Source organism: Leguminivora glycinivorella, chromosome 15 (assembly GCF_023078275.1).
Source record: "Leguminivora glycinivorella isolate SPB_JAAS2020 chromosome 15, LegGlyc_1.1, whole genome shotgun sequence".
Taxonomy (NCBI): domain Eukaryota; kingdom Metazoa; phylum Arthropoda; class Insecta; order Lepidoptera; family Tortricidae; genus Leguminivora; species Leguminivora glycinivorella.
The window spans coordinates 3,795,954-3,819,912 of NC_062985.1; the positions used below are offsets into that span (position 1 = coordinate 3,795,954).

The window sequence follows — 23,959 nt, forward strand, 5'->3', positions numbered from 1 at the left end:
TGTATGTTATAGGTATAAATCGAGCATAGTTAATTTTATTTTAATAGTATTTTTTGTATTGTAATATAATATTATGATAAAATTTACTAATAATAACATTATGCAACTACAACTAGGGAACAAATCAAATTATTTTATTGAATATTTTTCGATTTGTTCTTTTTTCAAGTAGTTACACTACTATATATAAATTATAAATTTAAATAGATATCATACACGAAAGAAAAAACGACAAGGCCCACTAGTGGCCGAGCCGGAAATCGGACCCGGGTCTTCAGCTTACGCGGCTAACGTCTTCACCACTAGACCACCCGCTCTAGTTGTATAGATGCCGGCGCCGGCTAGTTGTATTTAATGGCAGCACCATCTCTCTCGCTATATCGTAATGCTGCAAGGATTCGTATAGGAGGTGCAAGCACTAATTGCTCGCCCTTAGAGTTGGTCAAAAGGCGCCTAGCCTTATCAAAGATAAGATACTCTAGAGAAATTTCGTCGGGTACCACGGCGGGCGGGTGGTCTAGTGGTGAAGACGTTAGCCGCGTATTCCCGGCTCGGCCACTAGTGGGCCTTGTCGTTTTTTCTTTCGTGTATGATATCTATTTAAAATTATAATAACATTATTCGTTAAAATTAACTATTATTATTAGTAAGTTCGAATAAAATGAACTCAGTAACGATGTTTACTTATTTATATTTAATATGACATCATACTGTTGGACTTCGAATTATTTTATATGGCGACTCCATGGATTTTAGAACCACGGTATGCGATAAAAAGGTATGGCTAATCATTACATTTCATATAGTGTTGTTTCCGCACTAGTTCGCAAAGTGACCGTATAGTACATTACTTGACATTTCGAAACTTCCAAGGGTCATAAAAGGGTCAGCACGAGCACAGAGCCGCCAGACCTTCCTAATTTTCTCAAGTATAAAACAAATGGGATAATGTACCATATTCGTCAGAAAATACTGTTCGGTGTATAAATATTGATATTCATCATTTTCTGACTATTCCGCCGATCGTTTACCAGACGCTTGAAAATCTTTCTAACTTACCCTAATTTTTGAGCGAAAATGGTTAAGAAATAATGATTATGAATTCCTAACAGAATTTTCTGATATAATTGTGGAATATGAAATAGAGGCGATACATTTTAATAAGTTGCGAATTGAGGACGGACTGCGGAAAGAAAATATCACTTGTTGCAAGCTATCCAAAAACGGTATGTATTAGTGTGTAAGTACTTGTGTGACTCATAAATATATGTACTAATGTTTTGCAAAATTATTTTTGCCCGTGAAAGTACACAAATACCTACACACCTGTTTATTATAAGCGTGTATTGCCACAAGTGTCTGTAAAAATATCTGTAGGAATTGCATAGCTTTTGCGTCAATGTGTCGAGCTATGTTTCAACGATTCTAAATTCCTCCCTAAATTCACAAGATGACGGAGATCTGTCAAATGGTTGAAGAGAAAAACGTGAGATAGATGTATGTGATGACAATTCTGTACTCTTTTCGATGGTTGTCAAGTCACATACCTAAAATAAACGTTTTTTTTATTTAACTTTAGACGTTATTATCTGCGGCATACGTTTGTTTTTTTTATAAGGGTCAAATTTGAAGGCGATGAATTTCTACGTATTTACATAAAATTTTAAAACGTTAAATATTACAGATATGTTTGTGGCAATACATGCTTATAATTATATGAATAAACAGGTGTACTTTCACGGGCTTTGAATAATTTTGAAAAATATTATCAAATATATTTATGACTTTTTAGATGCTTACATATATTTATGAGACTTGCTCTGATTAATATGACAGATGATTTGTGTACATATTTTTGAATGATTAATATGTTCAGATAAAAATGTACCTTTCTATGCGCATTTATTTTTGAAGCCTTGGATTTGCTCATATAACTCGACTGTGCTTCGTGGAAACTACATTGCCATTCAAATGTGAATTCCATCAAGAGAATGGTCCGGATGCTTCATGTGCATTAAATACCTTTTTATCACAATTTATGTAGAAGTTCCAGATAATGAAGCACCTTATTGTACTGCAAGCATAAGGATCCTCTTGATCAAGAAAGTGATCAAAAAATGTTTGAAATTTAAAATATCAAGTTTTAGGTAGGTAACTAAAATGTGTATGTCAGGTAACGCAGCATTAATTGCTCGTGTAAGACGATAACATACATAATTTGTACAAATCAGGTAGGTCATAAACGTTACTAAAACTAAAATATTCCTCCCTGGATCGTACTTGGCCCAAGTCCCCATTATTCCCGCTGCATTACCTCGCTGGACCAGATACGACCCAGAACGAGGATCGCAGCCCCTCTCCCGCAAACGACGCCCTAACTCTTTGAAAAAGGAGCGAGCCTCTGAACCCCAAGTCCCCGCCGTCTCAATTGCCACCGCCATTTATTTATTCATAATTAATGAATAAATAAATGGAAGTTGACGATAATATTAAAACATCCAGTAATATTCGGGATGTTCAAGTAAAGGTATCACTGCCTCTAACCTCCTTGTCGCTACGAGCAAACATGACTAAATGATGAAGGATAAGTAAGTACGAAATTTCCCCGTGTGTTTATATTATTAATAATTTATATCGAGTTAATACCTACACACACGCGACAACATGATACGTTTTGCTAAAGGCTCCCATAAACGATTACAAGCCTAAATGAACTATTAATCGTTTGACTTTGTCTCTCATTTTAGCTTATATAAAAATGAGATAAAACATATGACCAATAATAACTGCTTTCAATTTGCTTTACATGCTAGTTTTTGACAGACGACAATTTTTTTACAAAATTGTACTATAACAGAACTGTACCTACACAAGTTTTTTGTCAGGTGGTCCGGTTTCGAACTGGTCCGTGACCATAGACAATCCGCCGAATCTCCTGCAAAATTTAGTTCGTCTGGATGCGCCTTTCTGCTGAATTATTTTTGCTATGAATTCACATCGTACACCACGCCATCTAGTTTAATGTTTTGTCCCTAGTTAGCTAGTAAGGTTAATAAGAAAAGTCCAAGTTTTTACTAGTGACCTCTAGTCTAAATTGGCCGCAACGGCTACGAGACTGACACTGATGGATGACAGTAGATACGCTAGTGTGCGTGAATGCAAGAAATTGCAATATATTGCAGTTTTTACATGCTATTGATAAATCGAGACACAGTTGAGCTTCATATTTCTCGGATTGGGTGTCATATTTTTTTTTCTCCACGCCGAATCGAACAGGTCTTGAAAAATTTCTTGACTTTTAGAAAAAATGGTGATAATTTGCAAATTGTGCACAGTAACGCCATCTTTTAGTGCTTGGTCGGCAGGAGATCCCGGGACTTCCACCTTAAACGTAGAGTGAATAGGCTATTACTGAATCGGTGAGCTCCATCTTAGACTCTGTCTTCACTTCCCATCAGGTGTGACTAAGGTCAATCGCCGATCAGTCAATAATAAAAAATAAAAAAAATAAAAAACTTTATTGCACAATATATAACAAATAAAGTACAAATGGCGGACTTAATGCCTAAAGACATTCTCTACCAGTCAACCAACAGGCTAAACAGAAAGAGTAGTGGGTGCAGGCTTAAAAAAAAAGGTAACTGAAAATGAAACATAAATGTAGCAAATAATACATATTGTCAATAATAAAATCGATTCAACCAATTCGAAATTAATCGTTAGATTTGGCAAATGATACGTCTTAGCCACATCGCAACATACTTCAAAACAAATGTGTCAAAAATGTGAACTTACAAATCCGGGACGATAATCAATCAGTGCTAACCCGTTATACTTACTTTGGTATTTTATACATGCAATTATTATGTTTTTATTTAAACAGGAGGTTAAACTCACCGCAGCCACTCGTCGACGTACTCGCGGACCTGCGAGATCTTCTGCTCGATGGCGTCGTAGGCGTTCTCGAGCGGGGCAGCCTGGCCGGGCAGCTTGGTCAGCAAGTTCCTGTACGTCGCGGTTTGGGCGCGAGCTACGCCCACCTGATATCTGTAGAGAAACATAAACGTTTGTATTTATACTTCATAAGAAATACTGAATTAAATCTTTTTAATAACAAGAACTAATAACCTAACCACGAAATTAAAATTAAAAAAAAAACGCCGACCGCGACATAGTCCGATTTTCATGAAACATGGCTAAGAACACTCCCGACTAACTCAGCTTTCAAACAAAAAAACTAAATCTAAAATCGGTTCATCCGTTCGGGAGTTACGATGCCACAGACAGAGAAACACACACAGACAGACACGTCAAACTTATAACACCCTGTCGTTTTTGCGTCGAGGGTTAAAAACGGGAACGTATGAAATTAAAACATAGGAGCATAGGAAATATACGCCAGCAGTACAAAAAATCTGATGTCAATTGTCGCTCTATTATAGGCATGCCGAGCAAAGTCGAGGAATATTTGAAAATATTGAGGTTCTGTCTGTTAAAACAAGAGTGAATAGGCTATTATTAAACCGGTTAACTCTATTTTAGGGCCTCTCTTGACTTTCCTTCCGGTAGGGTCAATCTCCAATCAGTTTTAACAAATAATTTCTAAATAATAAAACTACCATGAGACACTGACATATTAAACATGAAAATGCTCCTCGTTACGCAGCGAAACATGTCGATCGACCTTCGACAATTTTACTTGAGTTACCCGATTTTTAAAATTTCTAAATACCTAGTACTCTGCAGGCGGTGCTGGCTAGTAACGACGGCCTGCCACGCGAACATCTGCCGCATGAGCTGGAAGCGAGCTTCTTCCAGAGATGGGAATAAGTACATCTGCTGGTTCGTGATGCGCACCTCGTGGACTACACGCGCGATCTGGAAGTGAGACAGATTTTAGTAAAGAGTCCTATGGAAGCATTGAAGTGTGCAAATGTATACCGATCCATCTGCTTCTAGAACTAGGTAACTGCCGAAAAGTAATCGGGAAAAGGTAAGCATCAAATTCGCTACTGTTGTACATTTATAGAAGACGCAGATCACAACCGGAGCATGTGGAGTGCACGGTCATTATGGTGTGGAGTCTCAAGACACAAATACCTCCGATCCTAATTTTAATTTAATAGTTTGTTCACGTCGCGCCACTTCTCCACATCCACATCTTGACACAGGTTTTATCAAAGCGATACATACCTGAGGCTCGCCGCCAGGTTTGTGCGTAGGCTCAGCCGGGGAATAGGTGTCCATGGATAGGTCCAACTCGTTGCTCTTGCCGAGGAGAGCCGCCGTCCACGCTTCCACACCGGCTTGCAGACGAGCTGCTAGGCTCTTCTCGACCTGTAATATAACAAAGAATTAATAGTCTGCTTATGCTGTCAACGTCAGCTGTATACCGTTTAATTTCTTGGGGAAGTGTTTACAAATTTTGTCGAAAATTAATACGATTCTTAGAATAGTGTTAGACCAATAACCGCACCATTTGGTGGTCCCAGCAACTAGTATATGGAGATACACTGACCATTTGGCCAGGCTTACTTCTTCCTGTAGTGCTGTGCTGCACCCATAGATGTAAATTGCTGTATGGACGTAGGGATAAGTCATCTATAGCTACCTGTAGCCTTCCTAAGATTCTATACACTGACTACAGTGACACCAGAATCCCTTACCTCCTCGTCCAAGCGTTGCACCCACAGATGCAGGTTGCTGTATTGACGCAGCGACAGATCGTCGATAGCGCGCTGCAGCCGCCCCAGGATCTCGGCAAGGCTCTGAGCCGAATATGGGCATGTTTCGAGCGAACGTGCGTCCACAGAGATCTGCTCCTCGACTGCTAGGAGATCTTCAACCTGAACAGAAATGAATAACAAATTATTATTGTTTACCTAATATTGTTCAATACGCTGTTAGTATTTTTCCTACCGTAAAAGATTATGCTTAAAGATTCAGGCCTAGTCTGGGAATAGGCCCGTGTCGAATATTTCTGCGGCCGCGGACATGACTAGGTACTTACGTTTAGATTTGTTTTATATGGCATTAACGGGACGGAGGTTTAGCGAATACCATATCACTAGCTCGAAGAACTTGCTCCTATATTCTTCAAGATTCCTTATATGCCCTGCCAGCACCAATTTATTGACTCTTTCTGTAGTCTGGGGTTGGAAGTTTATACCGTGAGTAATGGCTTTGGAAACTGATTTTTGGTATTATATCCATGTCTTTATAATCTATCTACCTAAATTACACTTGAAATAGTAGCTCTTGTTATTCGATGTATTTAAAATTAACGAAAAATCGTTAAAATATAATGTTTGTTTACATGTCAGTTTTTGACATTTTCCACTTCAGGTTCACATGGTAGTGGGCGTAATTGTCGTGCACGTAGCCAATACACTTCTCTTGGTACTACAGCGGTATCATTGAACAAACCGTCTCTTGGAAGAGCAGCATGACTTCGCTGAGTTTCTGCACGTAGGGGTCTAGCTTGTAGGACTCCCACACGAGAGCCATGCCCTCCGACACTTGGTGGAGTACGTCGCGACGCAGGCCACCAGGGGATCATACACTCCGTCACCAGTTGATACTATAGCGGTATCATTGAACAAATCTTCTCTTGGAAGGGCAGCACGACTTCGCTGAGCTTCTGCACGTAGGGGTCTACCTTGTAGGACTCCCACACGAGAGCCATGCCCTCCGACACTTGGTTGAGTACGTCGCGACGCAGGCCACCAGGGGATCATACACTCCGTCACCAGTTGATACTATAGCGGTATCATTGAACAAACCTTCTCTTGGAAGAGCAGCACGACTTCGCTGAGCTTCTGCACGTAGGGGTCTACCTTGTAGGACTCCCACACGAGAGCCATGCTCTCCGTCACTTGGTTGAGTACGTCGCGACGCAGGCCACCAGGGGATCATACACTCCGTCACCAGTTGATACTATAGCGGTATCATTGAACAAACCTTCTCTTGGAAGAGCAGCACGACTTCGCTGAGCTTCTGCACGTAGGGGTCTAGCTTGTAGGACTCCCACACGAGAGCCATGCCCTCCGACACTTGGTTGAGTGAGTCACGAGGTAGGCCACCAGGGATCATACACTCAGTCACCTGTTGATACTATAGCGGTATCATTGAACAGACCTTCTCTTGGAAGAGCAGCACGACTTCGCTGAGCTTCTGCACGTAGGGGTCTAGCTTGTAGGACTCCCACACGAGAGCCATGCCCTCCGACACTTGGTTGAGTAAGTCACGAGGTAGGCCACCAGGGGATCATACACTCAGTCACCTGTTGATACTATAGCGGTATCATTGAACAGACCTTCTCTTGGAAGAGCAGCACGACTTCGCTGAGCTTCTGCACGTAGGGGTCTAGCTTGTAGGACTCCCACACGAGAGCCATGCCCTCCGTCACTTGGTTGAGTACGTCGCGACGCAGGCCACCAGGGGATCATACACTCCGTCACCAGTTGATACTATAGCGGTATCATTGAACAAACCTTCTCTTGGAAGAGCAGCACGACTTCGCTGAGCTTCTGCACGTAGGGGTCTAGCTTGTAGGACTCCCACACGAGAGCCATGCCCTCCGACACTTGGTTGAGTGAGTCACGAGGTAGGCCACCAGGGATCATACACTCAGTCACCTGTTGATACTATAGCGGTATCATTGAACAGACCTTTTCTTGGAAGAGCAGCACGACTTCGCTGAGCTTCTGCACGTAGGGGTCTAGCTTGTAGGACTCCCACACGAGAGCCATGCCCTCCGACACTTGGTTGAGTAAGTCACGAGGTAGGCCACCAGGGGATCATACACTCAGTCACCTGTTGATACTATAGCGGTATCATTGAACAGACCTTCTCTTGGAAGAGCAGCACGACTTCGCTGAGCTTCTGCACGTAGGGGTCTAGCTTGTAGGACTCCCACACGAGAGCCATGCCCTCCGTCACTTGGTTGAGTACGTCGCGACGCAGGCCACCAGGGGATCATACACTCCGTCACCAGTTGATACTATAGCGGTATCATTGAACAAACCTTCTCTTGGAAGAGCAGCACGACTTCGCTGAGCTTCTGCACGTAGGGGTCTAGCTTGTAGGACTCCCACACGAGAGCCATGCCCTCCGACACTTGGTTGAGTAAGTCACGAGGTAGGCCACCAGGGGATCATACACTCAGTCACCTGTTGATACTATAGCGGTATCATTGAACAGACCTTCTCTTGGAAGAGCAGCACGACTTCGCTGAGCTTCTGCACGTAGGGGTCTAGCTTGTAGGACTCCCACACGAGAGCCATGCCCTCCGACACTTGGTTGAGTACGTCGCGACGCAGGCCGGCCACCAGGGGGATTATGGATGCTTTGTCGCGGATCTGTTTATGGTAAGACAATATTAGTTTATTACTAAACATGTGAGCTCCATCTAGTCCTGTCTTCACTTTCTAAAAGGTAGAGCCAATCGAAAATCACTTTTAGGTATATAGAAAAAAGTTTTTGCGCTACACCCGGACTTATAATTTTGTCAGTGATCAATAAGGTGCTATTGAGTAGTAATCCTGAGACTAAAACGTATTTAAGTTTGAACAGTGGATATATCATATTTTTCAGCAAATTTTACAAACAACAAACAACAAACAAACAAATTTTATTATTTGTCAACTGCCGGTTTCCCACTAATTGTATCATGAAAAAGGATGCGAAATTAGAATGATTCTATTAGTTTATTACATAGTCACACAACAGTCATAAGTTCATAACAGCACATTCGAAAGAAACCTTAGTTTTACAGAAAGCAGATAAAAATTCTTATGTTCAGGTGACTTATAATAGTGGAATTCAAGTTTAAATTTACAAAGAGTAGCACAGGTTGGAATTAGCCGCCCAGGATCGTGAAAAGTGGAAGATTCTTCTAAAGTCCACTTGCACCAACGAAAATGGAGGAAATAAAATAAAATGGAGGGTGGATGGAGGGTTAACCCTAGGATTCACTCACCATTTTATATGGAATTTGACAGATGACAGCCCACTAACCCCGAGTTAAATGTTTGGTGCAAGTGGGCCTAAGAGCCCTATGTCCCTAGTGAGGGAAAACAGAATCACATCATCATCACAGGTTGCTTTCCCATTGATAAACTGTACTGACTTTTCTACCATCATGTTCTCAACTTTATTCATCCTACATGCAGCAGATTGTATATTTTTTGCGACCTAACTCTAATAATATAGCATATCATGCTACGTAAAATACGTATGTACAAAAGCAGGCGACACAGCGACATGCGTGCGGTAAAATAAACAGAAACAAGCAAAAGTTACTGCCATTAATTATATAATTATCTGTTAGTGTAATGAGAAAGCTACTCTAGAAGGCTTTTGGTAATTCTAGAAAGCTTTACATGAGCTCCCTAAACTTTAATGCTACGTGAAATCCAGTACTTCAAACTTGAACTGAGTTTAATTCTTGTAATAAGCTGGAAAAATTTTATCCCAACTGGTGGGGAAATGCAAGTGATAGGGTCGAGTGGAGGAAGAGAGGGGAGGCCTTTGCCCAGCAGTGGGACACTAACGCAGGCTAGAAAAAAATAAAAAAATAAAATAAGCGCATTGGATCGCGATTGTCAAAATTTCAAACCGATACAAAGGGTCAGTTCTAGGCTCCATGCATGTCGATTGTTGACAAATACATATAATGTATCAGCTCAAGAAATGGTTCCTAGTTTAGAGTACTTTAGAGGTTTATACACAACATCTAGTGCCTGCTCTAAGGCATAATAGAAGAGCCTCATATCCTCGCGTGCGCATTGTAGACTTTTTCCATATATTTGCTAAATGATGTAAGCAAAATCGCATATATTTATAAAAAGCAGAGGTTAATCATGCATCTATCGCAGGCCAGTACATATTAACAGCTACCTTCGTATGATTCCTATTATTTAGCTGCACACAAAAAAAATGCATTCGTGTTAGTGACTTCACACAGTAATTTTGATGGTTTTCGAAATGTATACTAGCCTATTTGTTAGACTGTGTTTATGTGCCAATTGGTTAGTGTAGTAGATTCTATGTGCTGAAACTCTGTGTTTTTATGTTTTGTTTAAAACTGTGATATAATAACAACAATAATAAAATAATTTACCTTCTCTAGGGTGCGTTCATAAGTACGCACGCTCTCGATAAGGGATATAGCGAATGGATAAAGTTGGTTCGCTTGGTGAGCCTTGTTGACGATAGCTAAAGGCACTCTGAAACAACACAAATTTTAAATTAAATTAAAATTACAAAATTTATAATGTTTTATTTCTAATTTCAAAAATATGATAAGATATTTTCGCGTTCTGTAGTGCGTCCTCTTGTAAATAACCGCCTTGTTGCATTCGTAACGAAAAACAAATTAAAACTTGTCAACAAATTATTTAAGGCATAGATAGTATCCACTTATAGTACTCGTATAAGTGACCCTATAGTTTAGCGGCAGAAGATTGCAGAAATAGTCCCTTTTATTAGTAAATTAATTCTTATAGGTCATAACTTTTTGTAAAATCTTTAGAAATCCATACTAATATTATAAATGGGAAAGTGTGTGTATCTGTTTGTTTGTCCGTCTTTCACAGCAAAACGGAGCGACGAATTGACGTGTTTTTTTACATGGAGATAGTTGAAGGGATGGAGAGTGACATAGGCTACTTTTTGTCTCCTTCTAACGCGAGAGAAGCCGCGGGAAAAAGCTAGTATGACTATAAAAACTGAACGTAAAGTGGATACACAGAACACAATGTTATGCAACAAGGAACCAGAAGAACAATACCTGAATCCCAAGTTCTTCAAGTTGCGCACTTCCTTGTAGAGCGTGATGATTTCGGGCAGGAAGTTGACCTTGAGTTTCAGGATGGTGCCAGTCTTGGACGAGCGTGCGCGGACTGATTCGATCGCGAAGATGCGTCCGGATACACCAAGGTTGCGTTGTTGCACCTGAATAATACATAATTGTACAAGATTGTAAAGGTTGAACACGCCAAAATTGAGGCATATAAATTCATTTACTGCTTCGTTAAAATTAAAGGTATAGGAAATGTGTTGATGCCATATAAATCGTAAAAAAGCATAGTTTTTAAATATATCAGTAACTTTTGTGAAAAATTTATATATGTAGCGATATCGAACAGGCAACTGAAACAATGCGAACTTATTTTGCACGAAAACACGCAAAATCCAAGGATCAGCTACAGGGATGTGGGTAAAAAATTAAAATTTCCACAATCCACTGTTTGTTCCGTATTGAAGAGGTTTAAGGAACGCTTAGCTTTAGAACGAAAGCCAGGAAGTGGTGGATTGCAGGGTATAAAGGATAAAAAAAAGGAGGAACGCATCTTAAGGATATTTGCTTCAAATTGTATGATATCACCTCGTGATGTGGCTAAAAAGTGAAGATGTCCCAATCGTATGTTCAAAAGTTGAAACGTAGAGCAGGGCTAAGAAATTTTAAAGTACAAAACGGCACTAGATTGGAATGCAAGACAGAATTCAATAGCAAAATCTCGATCGAGAAAATATACGAAAATTTACTAACAAAATTTGACTGCGTTCTGATGGACAGCGAAACTTACATAAAATCCGAATTCTAACAAATCCTTGGTCAAGAGTTTTATACTAACAAAAATAGCACAGAGGCTCCCAATGCCTGATAAATAAAAAAAGATATAAATTTCCAAAAAAAAAAAACCTAGTTTAGCAGGCAATTTGCAATTGCGGGAAAAGAAGCAGCTCTTTTGTCACTACCGGAACAGTAAACGAAAGCATCTATCAAAAAGAGTGCTTACAAGAGCGGTTGCTTCCGTTTTTTAAGAAATACCACACCTTTATTTTTGCCAGACCTTGCCAGGTATTACTACGTGAAACCTATCATGGAGTGGTACAAAGCAAATAGAGTAGCCGTGGTACAGAAATATAGCTATACACTAAATTGTCTAGAACGCCGGCCCATCAAGGAGTATTGGAGTATAATGAAAGGGTTTCTTAAAATGTGAGGCTGGGAGGTTAATTCCGTGGCGGAGCTGCGAAAACTGTGGACCTGGCGACAAAGAGGTATCGTGACGTGATGGTGCAGACTCATATGAGTTGTGTTCGACGAAAAGTACGGTCCATGGCTTATTCGTCAAGAAACCTTGACTAATTATGATTTGCATTTAAAATACATTAAATTTGCTCATAGTTAAATTAAACATCTTTTATTTATTTATTATACATTTTTTATAATAAACATTTATGTGTGCCCCACTTTTGGCGTGTTCAACCTTTATAAAGAGCCAAACCAAGCCCCTAGTGGAAGGACAATTAAAGATGAGGATAAGTGTACATTTACGCTTTTAGTCAGACAATAACATTTTAGTCTTATTCTAGTATTCTATTCTGGACGACCGGTCTCGCTTAGTAGAGAAGCAGATATTTATTAGTGCGATGAATACAGGTATTTATTTCCGAGTCTTTAATATTTTCTGTACATTATAGACGGTGCAGACCAGGGTTCGGGTAGACCAAAAAGGAGATGGAGGGATGACCTGAACGTATACTTAAAATGGTGGGAAAACGCCGACGACAGGGTCGAGTAGAAAAGGCGAGGGAAGGCCGTTGCTCAGCAGTGGAATAGGTATTAAAATAGGCTAATAAAAAATATGTGTGCTTAAATATTTGTTACTTACTACAACTTGATTTAACTTATATACATTTCTTACCTTACGAGCCCAGTCATCGAAAACTTCTTGGGTGTCCAATTTAAGACGGAAGCTGTCGCCATCGGCTTTCAGTTTCTGCCCTTCAATGTGGTTTTCCCATCCCTTACCTTTATTAAATTAAAAAAAAAGCTTTATATTAGACAACTGCATCTTAAGTTTATAATTTTGTAGATCAAGAGTCAACAACGCGCACAAAATTATGATATGGTATGGCTTGAAGCTTTTAAAAGCTGGATTTTAATTTCTAATTCTGCAATTACATTAAACTTGGCCGGTCGCAATATTATCCAGATGGCGCCGTCATAGCTTTTTTACCCGGATATTTTCGTCATGGATTTCAGTAGTTGAAGTCAAGTCTCATAGAACAAAACTTGAGACAGCGACAAGGTACGATTGCGCCGCCTATACCTAACCTGACCTACTCCGAATACCTTTGACCAACATTGTTGGTGAACGATTTCTTAGATTGTGTTAATAGACAAATCTTCAATTACAATTGCTAATGCTGCTTCTTACCCAAGACATCCTCTACTCTCTTCAAGTAAGCAGTCAGCTGGTGATCGATCTGCTTGGCCCAGATGATGGATCCGGCTACAGGCGGCAAGTCACGCACTAGAGAGAGGCGGCTGCACTTCGATTGAGGATATTGCACCTGGTCAAAAAGAAATGTTATTTCATTTCATTTATTTATTTCTCACATACATATAAGCTAACAGTGTTTCACCAAAACGCTTACACGGTATACAATAAAAGACTAAGAACTAAACAATTATAAATAATATGCAAGAGATATACAATTATACATTTAAAAAAATATCAAAATAAATTAACAAAGACCTATATAACTTCGTAAAGACCGAAGTCTAAGAAAAAAACGTACCCCAAAACCATACAGAAAAAGGTACGGTGAGCTAGATGGCGATACACCTTTGGGGTACGCTCGGCTAGATGGCGCTAATATTAATATTTGACATTTTAAAACATATCAAGATATGGGCCAAATTGTCAAAACAGAGGTTCAAAAGTTTTAAGCTTGTGTCGAGAGATGGCAGTCTATACACTGTGATTACACATTTTACTTTGACAGTCATTCTCTATAATACTCGATCGTCTTTGGTATTAAATAATATCAGGTACCAAATTTATACAAGTCAGCTCAAAAACACCAATACAAGTACAACTAAAGATTAAAGAACATGTTAAAAATAATGGGCGAAAATATAGGCAAAGAGACGCGAAACCAATGTCAGTTTTCAACGCTGCTTGGTATAATTTAAATAACCATCATTGCTGGAAGTTGTCCCAGCACTTTAAAAAAAACATTTGTTTGATTTTTGCGTGTAATATGAAAGGGTTACAATATGCTGCGTATGGCGTCGGAAGGCATAGTGTCGCTTATACATACATACTATCACGCCTGTATCACATGAAGGGGTAAGCAGAGCACATGAAACTTCTCAAGTTTCAGTGCCACTCTTGGCAAATAAGGGGCTGAAAGAAAACGAAACTGTGACATTGCAGTGACAGGTTGCCAGCCTCTCGCCTACGCCACAATTTGCCCCATATCCCACAGTCGCCTTCTACGACACCCACGGGAAGAAAGGGGGTGGTGAAATTCTTAACCCGTCACCACACGGAAACGCTCGGACGGAGTGTCGCTTATGGACGCTAATAACTTAAGTTGGTACATACAGTGACGTCAGTGACCAAGTTTATTAGACTAGCAATTTTATTATAATCAAAACTTAGAACTATAATGTTCCTAGTTGAGTATTTTAATCTTACCTTGAATTTCTCGTGCAAAGCCTCGATATCATCCTTCACTCTCTGTATGAGCTGGGTCTGGTATTCCCTGATCGCCCCTCGGATATGTGGCCGCACGAACAACGCGTTGAATCGAGAGAAGATGCGGAACATTTCGTTGGCGTTCTTGGCTGTTCCGAGCTGATCGCGGAGATGGGCCGTGATGCGGGTCTCGACACGATCTAAATAAAATAAAAATGTATATATAAATAACATTAAATATAGTTTGCAGTTAGTTCAGCTTTTTTAAGTTCATCGGAAAATGTTTACATAGCCACTACACCACTCTAAACCACTTCATTCGATGTTTTTGTAGAAAGTTTTCAACGTTAGCGTCAGCTGCATCCATTGGCACATACAGGCTGGGTAATTTCGCTACCAGGTCTCAAGAAATCTCAGACTACGGTGATAGAGAAATGTTTCAGTGAGTAATTAACTACATACCGATCCTATCTTCGTATCGCCTAACAGCGGCTTCCCAAGCATCACAACCCTCTCTCGAAATGTCCAAACAGTCCACTTCTTTAACATTCTCATAGGCTAAGTTGACTTCGGCGATGGCGTTAGCGTCGGCCGCGTCCATGGGTAGGGAAAGGGGCTGCGCCGGCTCGCCTGCGGCGGGGTCCGCGGCTACGTTAGCGCGGGGGCGGAGTACCTGCGAGATGGGGACTAATGTGAAACACAGGAAATCGCCTTGCGCGTTTTTAGCTCGAAGTGGTTCGACTGTGAAAATCCTCAAAATAATGAAATTGACTTTTATCGTACTTGTGCTTTGTTTATACAATAATAGGGATGACGACTACATAAAAAAAATGGCAATCTGTTTAGTGTTTAGTCCGTCAGTTAGATCGTCCAAAAATACTGAACACATATTTTTCGCTTTTTCTAATCAATGAAAAAATACAAAGATATAGAGCATCAATGTTCCGGAGTGGGGGCTTGTGACGTCACTTCTAAGTAAAAATTGTACCTAGGCGTGACGACACGCGAAACTTCAACACACTGTACCGTCGTCATTTTTCGTTTACGAGAAAAAAGAAAAAATACGTGTCTAAAATTCTTTGATAATCTAACTGACGGACTAATTAGATTTTTTTAGTCGTCTCGCCTATTGTTGTTCTAAATAAGCAACTGCGACCGGTATGCGCCGTTCTGGTTGACACAGAATCGCATCTTCCAGTGTACATACTGTATAGGCAATGCAGCTGGTAGTGACACAGCTGCTTATCAGCAGCAGGCAGAGGCCTAAAGGAGTGCCTTTTTACATATTTAAAGTCACACACAGGTCGAACGCGATTAATTAACATTATTTTTACCTTTTTTCCCAACGTTTCGGCCAGGTTGCACTGGCCGTGGTCGCGGAAGACTGACGTCCCAGCAAAGTGTCACCGGAGATGTAAACAACACAAAACTACCCGATATTAATTTATATAAATGTTCGGGGTAGACAAATAAATATAATCTACCCGCTTTTAGTTATTGTTTATTTCCCACCGCACGACACACAGCACTCACAACATCCGCGCACTGGTCCGAAGATAGATCTTTTGGTTTGAACATTTGAATCACTGGTCCCCATGTTGGCGATAATCTATACCCGTCTTCCCTGTTAAAGTTTTTAGGATATTTTTTAATTTCGATCGCCTCCCTCACAATCCGGGGATAATAGTGTCGCTCGGTGGAAAGAACTTTGGGTTTGTGTAGCTCAATCCAGTGATTAGTTTCCGCAGTAAGCAAGTGCTCGGCGATTGCAGATTTGTGTATATGGCGATTTTTAACTGCCGCTATGTGTTCCTTCACCCTCTCTTGAACGCTGCGCTTTGTTTGGCCAATATACGCACTTCCACAACTGCAATCTATCTTGTAGACACCCGGACTTTGGTACGGAATGACATCCTTAGGACTGCGTAAGAGACTCGCTACTTTAGATAACGGTGTGTATACAGTCTTAATGGAGACTTTTCTTAGTACTGATCCAACTTTATCCGTTATCCCTTTCACATACGGCAAAAAGGCTGGTTGCCTGTCAACCTGCGGATGTCTCTCCCCCTTCTTAGTCTTGCGCGGGATCAGTACTAAGAAAAGTCTCCATTAAGACTGTATACACACCGTTATCTAAAGTAGCGAGTCTCTTACGCAGTCCTAAGGATGTCATTCCGTACCAAAGTCCGGGTGTCTACAAGATAGATTGCAGTTGTGGAAGTGCGTATATTGGCCAAACAAAGCGCAGCGTTCAAGAGAGGGTGAAGGAACACATAGCGGCAGTTAAAAATCGCCATATACACAAATCTGCAATCGCCGAGCACTTGCTTACTGCGGAAACGAATCACTGGATTGAGCTACACAAACCCAAAGTTCTTTCCACCGAGCGACACTATTATCCCCGGATTGTGAGGGAGGCGATCGAAATTAAAAAATATCCTAAAAACTTTAACAGGGAAGACGGGTATAGATTATCGCCAACATGGGGACCAGTGATTCAAATGTTCAAACCAAAAGATCTATCTTCGGACCAGTGCGCGGATGTTGTGAGTGCTGTGTGTCGTGCGGTGGGAAATAAACAATAACTAAAAGCGGGTAGATTATATTTATTTGTCTACCCCAAGAATCTTATATACCATGGATATTGCGTGCCGAACATTACGTTGAAGCCAGAAAATTTGACCTTGAATTACGTCACGCCGGTCTTGCATCTCTTTCTTTAGGGTGTCCATGATTAAGCATACATTAGGGATATCCCGCGGAATTTGACGTATTACGTTTATACGACTGATTAATTTTGTAACTTATTAAATTCAAATCCGATCAATCGTTTTATCACGAAAGTGAACATCCATCCTCACAAACTCAAAAAGTAAGGTACATTAGGGCAATTCCGAAAGTCGTCTAATTAGGAAAGTCGCATAGAAATCACCATTATTTCCGTCATATCAAGATTCCCCTTTCGGAATTATCTGAACATTTCTGTCATTCGGAATTACTCTAATGCACCTTACTAATTTGTCAACCGCCAATAAGGTCCATTTCTACACCACTCTGCAGTTACTTTGCCTTACGCCACAAAATACGGTACAGTTTTTACCAGTGGTAAACTACTGGGATTTTTTTTTTCAGAACCGTTCCAGAATAAGAGCGTGGTGAGTGTTGCAATACGAGGCTTAAAATATAACTTTTCTTTTACTAACTGACACCTGTATTTATTAAAAAATGTTTCAGTCACTTTAAACCATCACAACAATATTTTGGTAGAACTACTGGGAAAACTAATTTAACTAGTCAACTACCAAACCAGGTGGTTTGGTAGTTAACAATGTGGGAAAAATCCCCGTAGTTAGGGCTGGTAATACTTGGTGGTAACTAGTGGGAATAGTCCCAGAAATATAAGGGAAGTATTTCGTCCATTGAGGTATATGTACTACGTACTAGAGGCGACGTTGCTAAGAGAATTTTTACACAACGCACTGCGGTCCACTGGACCGCAGCGTTGTCAGTCCTTACCGGGTCCTTGCGGTGCAGTGACGTGCCGTGATGCATTTACTTTCCACGTGAATAATGCCTTCTTGTGTGTTTAAAAATTGTACTAATCACTCGAGGAAATCAAATAAAAGCCAAGGTGTGACATTTCATCGGTAAATTAAACAAAAAACTCGTCTATAATATTTTAAGATTGAATATTCTACAAACTCGCGAGCGGGCGCGACACTGCCGCCATTTTGGTGACGCAATCATAGACTATAAAAAGTTAACCGCGCAGATGTGCCATTTACACTGTTCCTACTACATATGTAATGTGTTTCATCTCTAATAGAGTTGCGAAATATAAATATTTCTATTTGGAAAATTAATAAGTAACTACTTACTATTTCATTAATTATGTTACTAAAATATTAAAAAAAAAAATATTTTTTTAATATATATAGTTAATAGTTTTTGAGTAAAATTGTATTTTTAGCACGCTCACTTTTTGCAGTTTTCTTCGGCCTGGTTATGAAAAAATGGAACAATTTATACGCTTTGTCCAAAAAAATCGTGCTGAGGAAACTTGGTTACCAACTGACCACACATATATATGTTCATTGTGTATTTTAAAGAAGATAAATACAGCACATTTATTTTGTATTAATTTGTATTGTTTAAGTTGTAAATAAATAAATAAGTTTGACTAGAATATCCGTATTTAATATAATGTAAAATTCCCGTTAGGCAGAATATAATAATGTGTCACATCTGGTGGTAGCCCTACTCTACGCGTAAATAACCGCTCCCCGCACCCCGCGCATTTGTCAGCATGTGCAGTGTTTTTGCTTGGCAACGTCGCCTCTAGTACGTAGTACATATACCTCAATGATTTCGTCACTACTTTTCAAAAATCTCGTATCTCATGCTTCTCCTCAAAGTTAAAACACAGTAAGTCTATATGCATTCCATACATACTACTACATTTTCTTTTAATTGACAGAAGAAGATACAAGTTTTTTTCAAAGTAATAATTTTTTCATTGGGGAAATAATGAAATACTAGGACGTTTTACAACAGTATCTTTATTTTTAAGCGCCGCCCGTGTTTTGTATGTTTATTCCACGATATCTCCGTCGTCACTGGACCGATTTTAAAAATTTCTTTCTTCCTTTCAGTGCCATAATCTTCAGGCTTAAAGTGCAAAGCTGCAAATTGTCGAACGCTCTGAAATCTTTCCCTTTATCGGCAAAATTGACAGCCAAAGCTGTCTCCTTGCTTCATCTTTTGGAACACTGAAATGTTTAATATTATTCATGTTAATTTGTAAAGACACGAACAATAAATTTGGTATTATATACTGTGATATGAATTATGAACATAGAAACCGTATCAAGTTGATAGATTTAGCTCCATGCATGAAAAAAGATTGGTCACCCTAGTCGTAAAACCACACATAGCATTATTTTTTCTTTAAAGGTCATATTTATCGTTCTAAACCTATTCGCGGGAATTTTGATATCATTTGAGACAATGAAAACAATATAATGATTAGAACTAACCAAGATTACAAGCAAAATAGAAGAAAATTGATTACCAGTGAGGTTTATGAACATTTTGGTAAAATAAGTACTTACTTGTGAAATCTTATGTCGGATTTCGGTTTCCATTTACTTCCACAATGCTGCACTATGCAATACATTCCGCATAACTTAAGGAAACCGACGAAAAATGTTTATATCACAAAAGAAAACTCTGAATTGGTGAATTACTTTTGACAATTCTGACATATCGGGCATATTTCTTTATTATTAGTGTTCCCATAGTACGCAGGAGGTAAATACCGGAGAAATAAGGTTTTTGCTTGAGTGCTTTTTTGTATAATACAAAGAAAACTAAGTCAATTTGATTGAAGAATGTTTTATACGTTTCTTTTTAGTAACTAATCTGGCAATACATCACAGTGTCGGAAAGAGATAGAACATAGGAGTAAAGGTGAATGAACCTGGCTTCAACTCATTGGTCGGCACGCAATATCCATGGTATATAAGATTCTTGGTCTACCCCGAACATTTATATAAATTAATATCGGGTAGTTTTGTGTTGTTTACATCTCGGGTGACACTTTGCTGGGACGTCAGTCTTCCGCGACCACGGCCAGTGCAACCTGGCCGAAACGTTGGGAAAAAAGGTAAAAATAATGTTAATTAATCGCGTTCGACCTGTGTGTGACTTTAAATATGTGTACAAAGCGCGAGAACTTAAAGTGTTATGGAGTGCCTTTTGTACAAATTAGCATATTTTAGTTAGTATCTGCTTAGAATGATAATTCAGTAGGATTTTGAATAATTACCCTCAGCATGACGGTCCGTAATTGCTCGTGATGGCGTCGGAAGCGTCGCATATGCTCCATGCGCGCCTGCAGCCGCTTATGCGAGGGAGAGACTCGCCACACCATCTTTAGGTGCTCATCACGCTTCTTCTTTACAATATCACTGTTGGCAGAAGAAGTCAAAAGGTAAAATCTTATTTAACTTGAGTAAGGATACAGTAAGGTTTTTACACAAGTAAGTCTAAAATGACGTCTTCGACAGCATCATGATTACATGCTTACGACAACTTATTTTTCTCTAAAAAAAATAAAAGAGTTTAGTGGTCATTTCAGCATTTACTTCTCTCCTAAAGTTAAACCGCAACATTTAACATATTAAAGTTATTATAAACTGAAATAGATACCATACACTAAAGAAAAAACGATCAAGCCCACTGGTGGCGAAGCCGGGAATCGAACCCGGGTCTCCAGCTATCGCGGCTGACGTGCTAAACCACTACACCGCGGTCGGGGTGGGGGTTTCGATTCCCGGCTTCGCCACCAGTAGGCTTGATCGCTTTTTCTTTAGTGTATGGTATCTATTTCAGTTTTTCCATACTAATATTATAAATGGGAAAGTGTGTGTGTCTGTTTGTTTGTCCGTCTTTCACGGCAAAACGGAGCGACCGATTGACGTGATTTTTTAAGTGGAGATAGTTGAAGGGATGGAGGGTGACATAGGCTACTTTTTGTCTCTTTCTAACGCGTATAGTAATTTATTGTATATAGTAGTGTTACTACTAATAAAAAAAAACAAATAAAGAATATTTAATAAAATAATTTGATTTGTTCCCTACAGCGATATTAAAGTTATATTAGCAACGCAACTCACCGTAACAGACCCTGCAGTTTCTCATACTCGTCGTCCCAACAAGAGAAAACTTCGAAGCACTGTGTCATGACTCGCTCGAAATCCTCGAAGGGAATATGCATGAGGCGTCGCGTACCGAGTACCTATGAAGGAAAAACGTATTAAGAAATAATTTCGTTTACAAACATTCAAAATGCTGCAATCAGTGCATTGCTCTTGACTTGACCAACAGAGGTACGGAACTCTACTAGAAACGTACATTTTTTTTCAGTCTTTTTATTTTGGCGTGACGTAAAGAGACATCAGTCTACCGAAAGTTAATTCCATATATTTAAATATAAGGATGTACTCAAGTTAATACGTCGCGTTCGGTGACATTTTTCGAGTCATTTTGGAGACCCGTCATGAGGCATGAGTGCTCGCGGCGGCCAGACTCCGTGCACTGCCCGCGCCGCTCGCCTCTATTTGAATATTTCTCAAGAAAGGTTAACGTCTATAGTTTATTACATGTAAACCTCAGAAAATAGAACCTTACCTTCAGGAGTTGTTGACCGAGGTCTCTAGAGATAGCTTCGACGAGCCTCAATCCGCGCTGGATGGGGTACTTCGTGGAGCGAATCTTGCGGAGATGCGAGAAGATCTGCTGCACCGCCAATCTGCAAGCCATTATTATATTCAGGCTGGTTCTCAGTCTCCTAGATTAGCCTCTACTTTCGACTATAGCTTCGTCTAAATGAGGTGTGATTCTCTAGGCAGAGATTTAGGGAGCCTGTATAACTTTAACGTTTATAAGCCTTTTAAGGCATGCTTTTAAACTCCTTTCCTGACTTATTTTCCTAGCTTCACCAGTTCAATCACCACAGATTTTTCATTTGATCCAATTGTGGATGTTTTCAAATAGTTCCAATATGAGTAATTTACAAACATCATTGCCACACCAGTGCTTAATGACGAGGCACATTTGTGTCGATCTTTATTTATTTATTTTATTTTCTTTATTTGGGAAACAAACAGCATACAATAATATAAGAAGTTAAACATAGTTAATAAATCATGAGCCAAAAGTTTCCACTTATAAGCTAACACACAATTCCTTTGCTCTGAAAAACTATACCTATTTAGAAAGTTGTCTATATCTTTTATCTAACTATGCCAAATGGTCTTGTGACTGCGTCCAGTGGGCCAAGTTCTTGTTAGATTTACCCTACCTGATTCTCTCCAGCTCAGTAGCGCTCAGCAGGTCATTAATAAGAAAGTCTTACATTAGCAGGTTGTAGTCGGATACTGTGGCCAGTGCCTGCTTGAGACCGGTGTCTGTGTCTATTATTAAAGAGAGAAAACACAAGAAATATGTACTAATGCTATACCTGATTCTCTCCAGCTCAGTAGCACTCAGCAGGTCATTGATAGGGAAGTCTTTCATAAGCGGGTTGTAGTCAGACACCGTGGCTAGCGCCTGCTTAAGCCCGGTGTCTGTGTCAAACGACACGGTGGCGTGGAATCGCTTGCCGTATTTCAGGATCTCCAGGGTTAGAGCCACCTACAACAATAACAATGCATAAAGTATTCGTTTTACGACAAAAAAAAAGCCCCTCATAAAAATAAAATACATTAAGTACAGATGTAATGCGTAACTAAAAGGTATCCGTCGCACTACATCTGTACACTGAAATCAAGAAAGACATTGGGTTATAGTAAAGTCACAAGTTTTTTATATCCCCTATATGTGAGACATATGTGAGAAGCGTTTGTATAGAACAAGTTTTACGGTGAGACATTGCGCGTAATAAATACGTCGATAGTAAATTAAGCATCCGAAAATGTCGATAACTACAAGTCATTTATGCAAATAATAACAGTTACTTATCTATAATTTTGAATCTCACCTCAATGCTTTCTCTTTTCTCTTGAATGCGATGAAGGGCCCTTTCCAGATTCAGCCAGAATGAGATCTCCTGCAGTGCAGTCCCGTTGGAGGGATCGCGATCCAACTTGGTGACCTGTACAGTAATAACCACATTTAAGCCAAAATCAACTGCTATGTAAAAAAAATAAAAAAATCACTGCTTTACAAAAGAAACACGCACGTAGTTTTTGACTGGACTATTTTTAACACCTAATAATTTGCAACATGATATCATGTGAGGCGCGCCGTTGTAAATATTTGTGGAATGCACGCAGGATATTATTGGATTGCAACCTTACGCATCATTTGGCGTCTTGGTTAGTCAAGAATTAGAGTAAAGTCATGATTCGCTTGCCCTTATCCTAAGTACTTAAGGTCTTCGCAACATTTTCTTCCATACTTCTCTATCAGACGTCACCTCATTACAATTAGAGTAAAGTATCCATACTAATATTATAAATGGGAAAGTGTGTGTTTCTTTTGCTTGTCCATCTTTCACGGCAAAAGGGAGCGACGAATTGACGTGATTTCTTAAATGGATATAATTGAAGGGATGGAGAGTGACATAGGCTACTTTTTGTCTCTTTCTAACCCCCCACTTGCCAAAAATGGGGGTTGAAGTTTGTATGGTGTGCAAAAGCTAATGAGGTATAAAATGGAAAATCTTAATCTACCTTTTGTATTTCCTTAATCCAGCGGTTAACGCCGTTCTGAAGTTGGTTAAGGAAAGTTGAGTCTTCCACTTTGTCACCGAAGTCAGCCACGCGTGGCTTACGTCCTTCGTCGGCCGCCCTGTAATAACGATTTATTGTACTTCTTTACAAAAAACTGACTGATCTAATAGGTATATGTATTTGGAAAAGAAGAAGTCGATTCAGACTATGATGGAAGATCAA

The 23,959-nt window shown here is 39.7% G+C and overlaps 1 protein-coding gene across 1 annotated transcript in view; it reads right to left on the reverse strand.

Moving 5' to 3' along the window:
* The window catches only part of LOC125234170 (dynein heavy chain, cytoplasmic), a 108,132-nt gene that overhangs the window by 81,699 nt on the left and 2,474 nt on the right, over positions 1 to 23,959 (reverse strand). The window contains exons 5-21 of the mRNA XM_048140374.1: positions 23,738 to 23,855; positions 23,044 to 23,157; positions 22,525 to 22,697; positions 21,693 to 21,813; positions 21,179 to 21,300; positions 20,329 to 20,470; positions 14,964 to 15,174; positions 14,502 to 14,701; positions 13,233 to 13,368; positions 12,717 to 12,823; positions 10,793 to 10,956; positions 10,124 to 10,229; positions 8,205 to 8,360; positions 5,667 to 5,846; positions 5,194 to 5,337; positions 4,733 to 4,878; positions 3,898 to 4,047 (exon numbers count right to left, since the gene is read on the reverse strand). Coding sequence (XP_047996331.1) covers positions 3,898 to 4,047; positions 4,733 to 4,878; positions 5,194 to 5,337; positions 5,667 to 5,846; positions 8,205 to 8,360; positions 10,124 to 10,229; positions 10,793 to 10,956; positions 12,717 to 12,823; positions 13,233 to 13,368; positions 14,502 to 14,701; positions 14,964 to 15,174; positions 20,329 to 20,470; positions 21,179 to 21,300; positions 21,693 to 21,813; positions 22,525 to 22,697; positions 23,044 to 23,157; positions 23,738 to 23,855 — 2,490 coding nt within the window. The remainder of the gene's footprint in view (positions 1 to 3,897; positions 4,048 to 4,732; positions 4,879 to 5,193; positions 5,338 to 5,666; positions 5,847 to 8,204; positions 8,361 to 10,123; positions 10,230 to 10,792; positions 10,957 to 12,716; positions 12,824 to 13,232; positions 13,369 to 14,501; positions 14,702 to 14,963; positions 15,175 to 20,328; positions 20,471 to 21,178; positions 21,301 to 21,692; positions 21,814 to 22,524; positions 22,698 to 23,043; positions 23,158 to 23,737; positions 23,856 to 23,959) is intronic.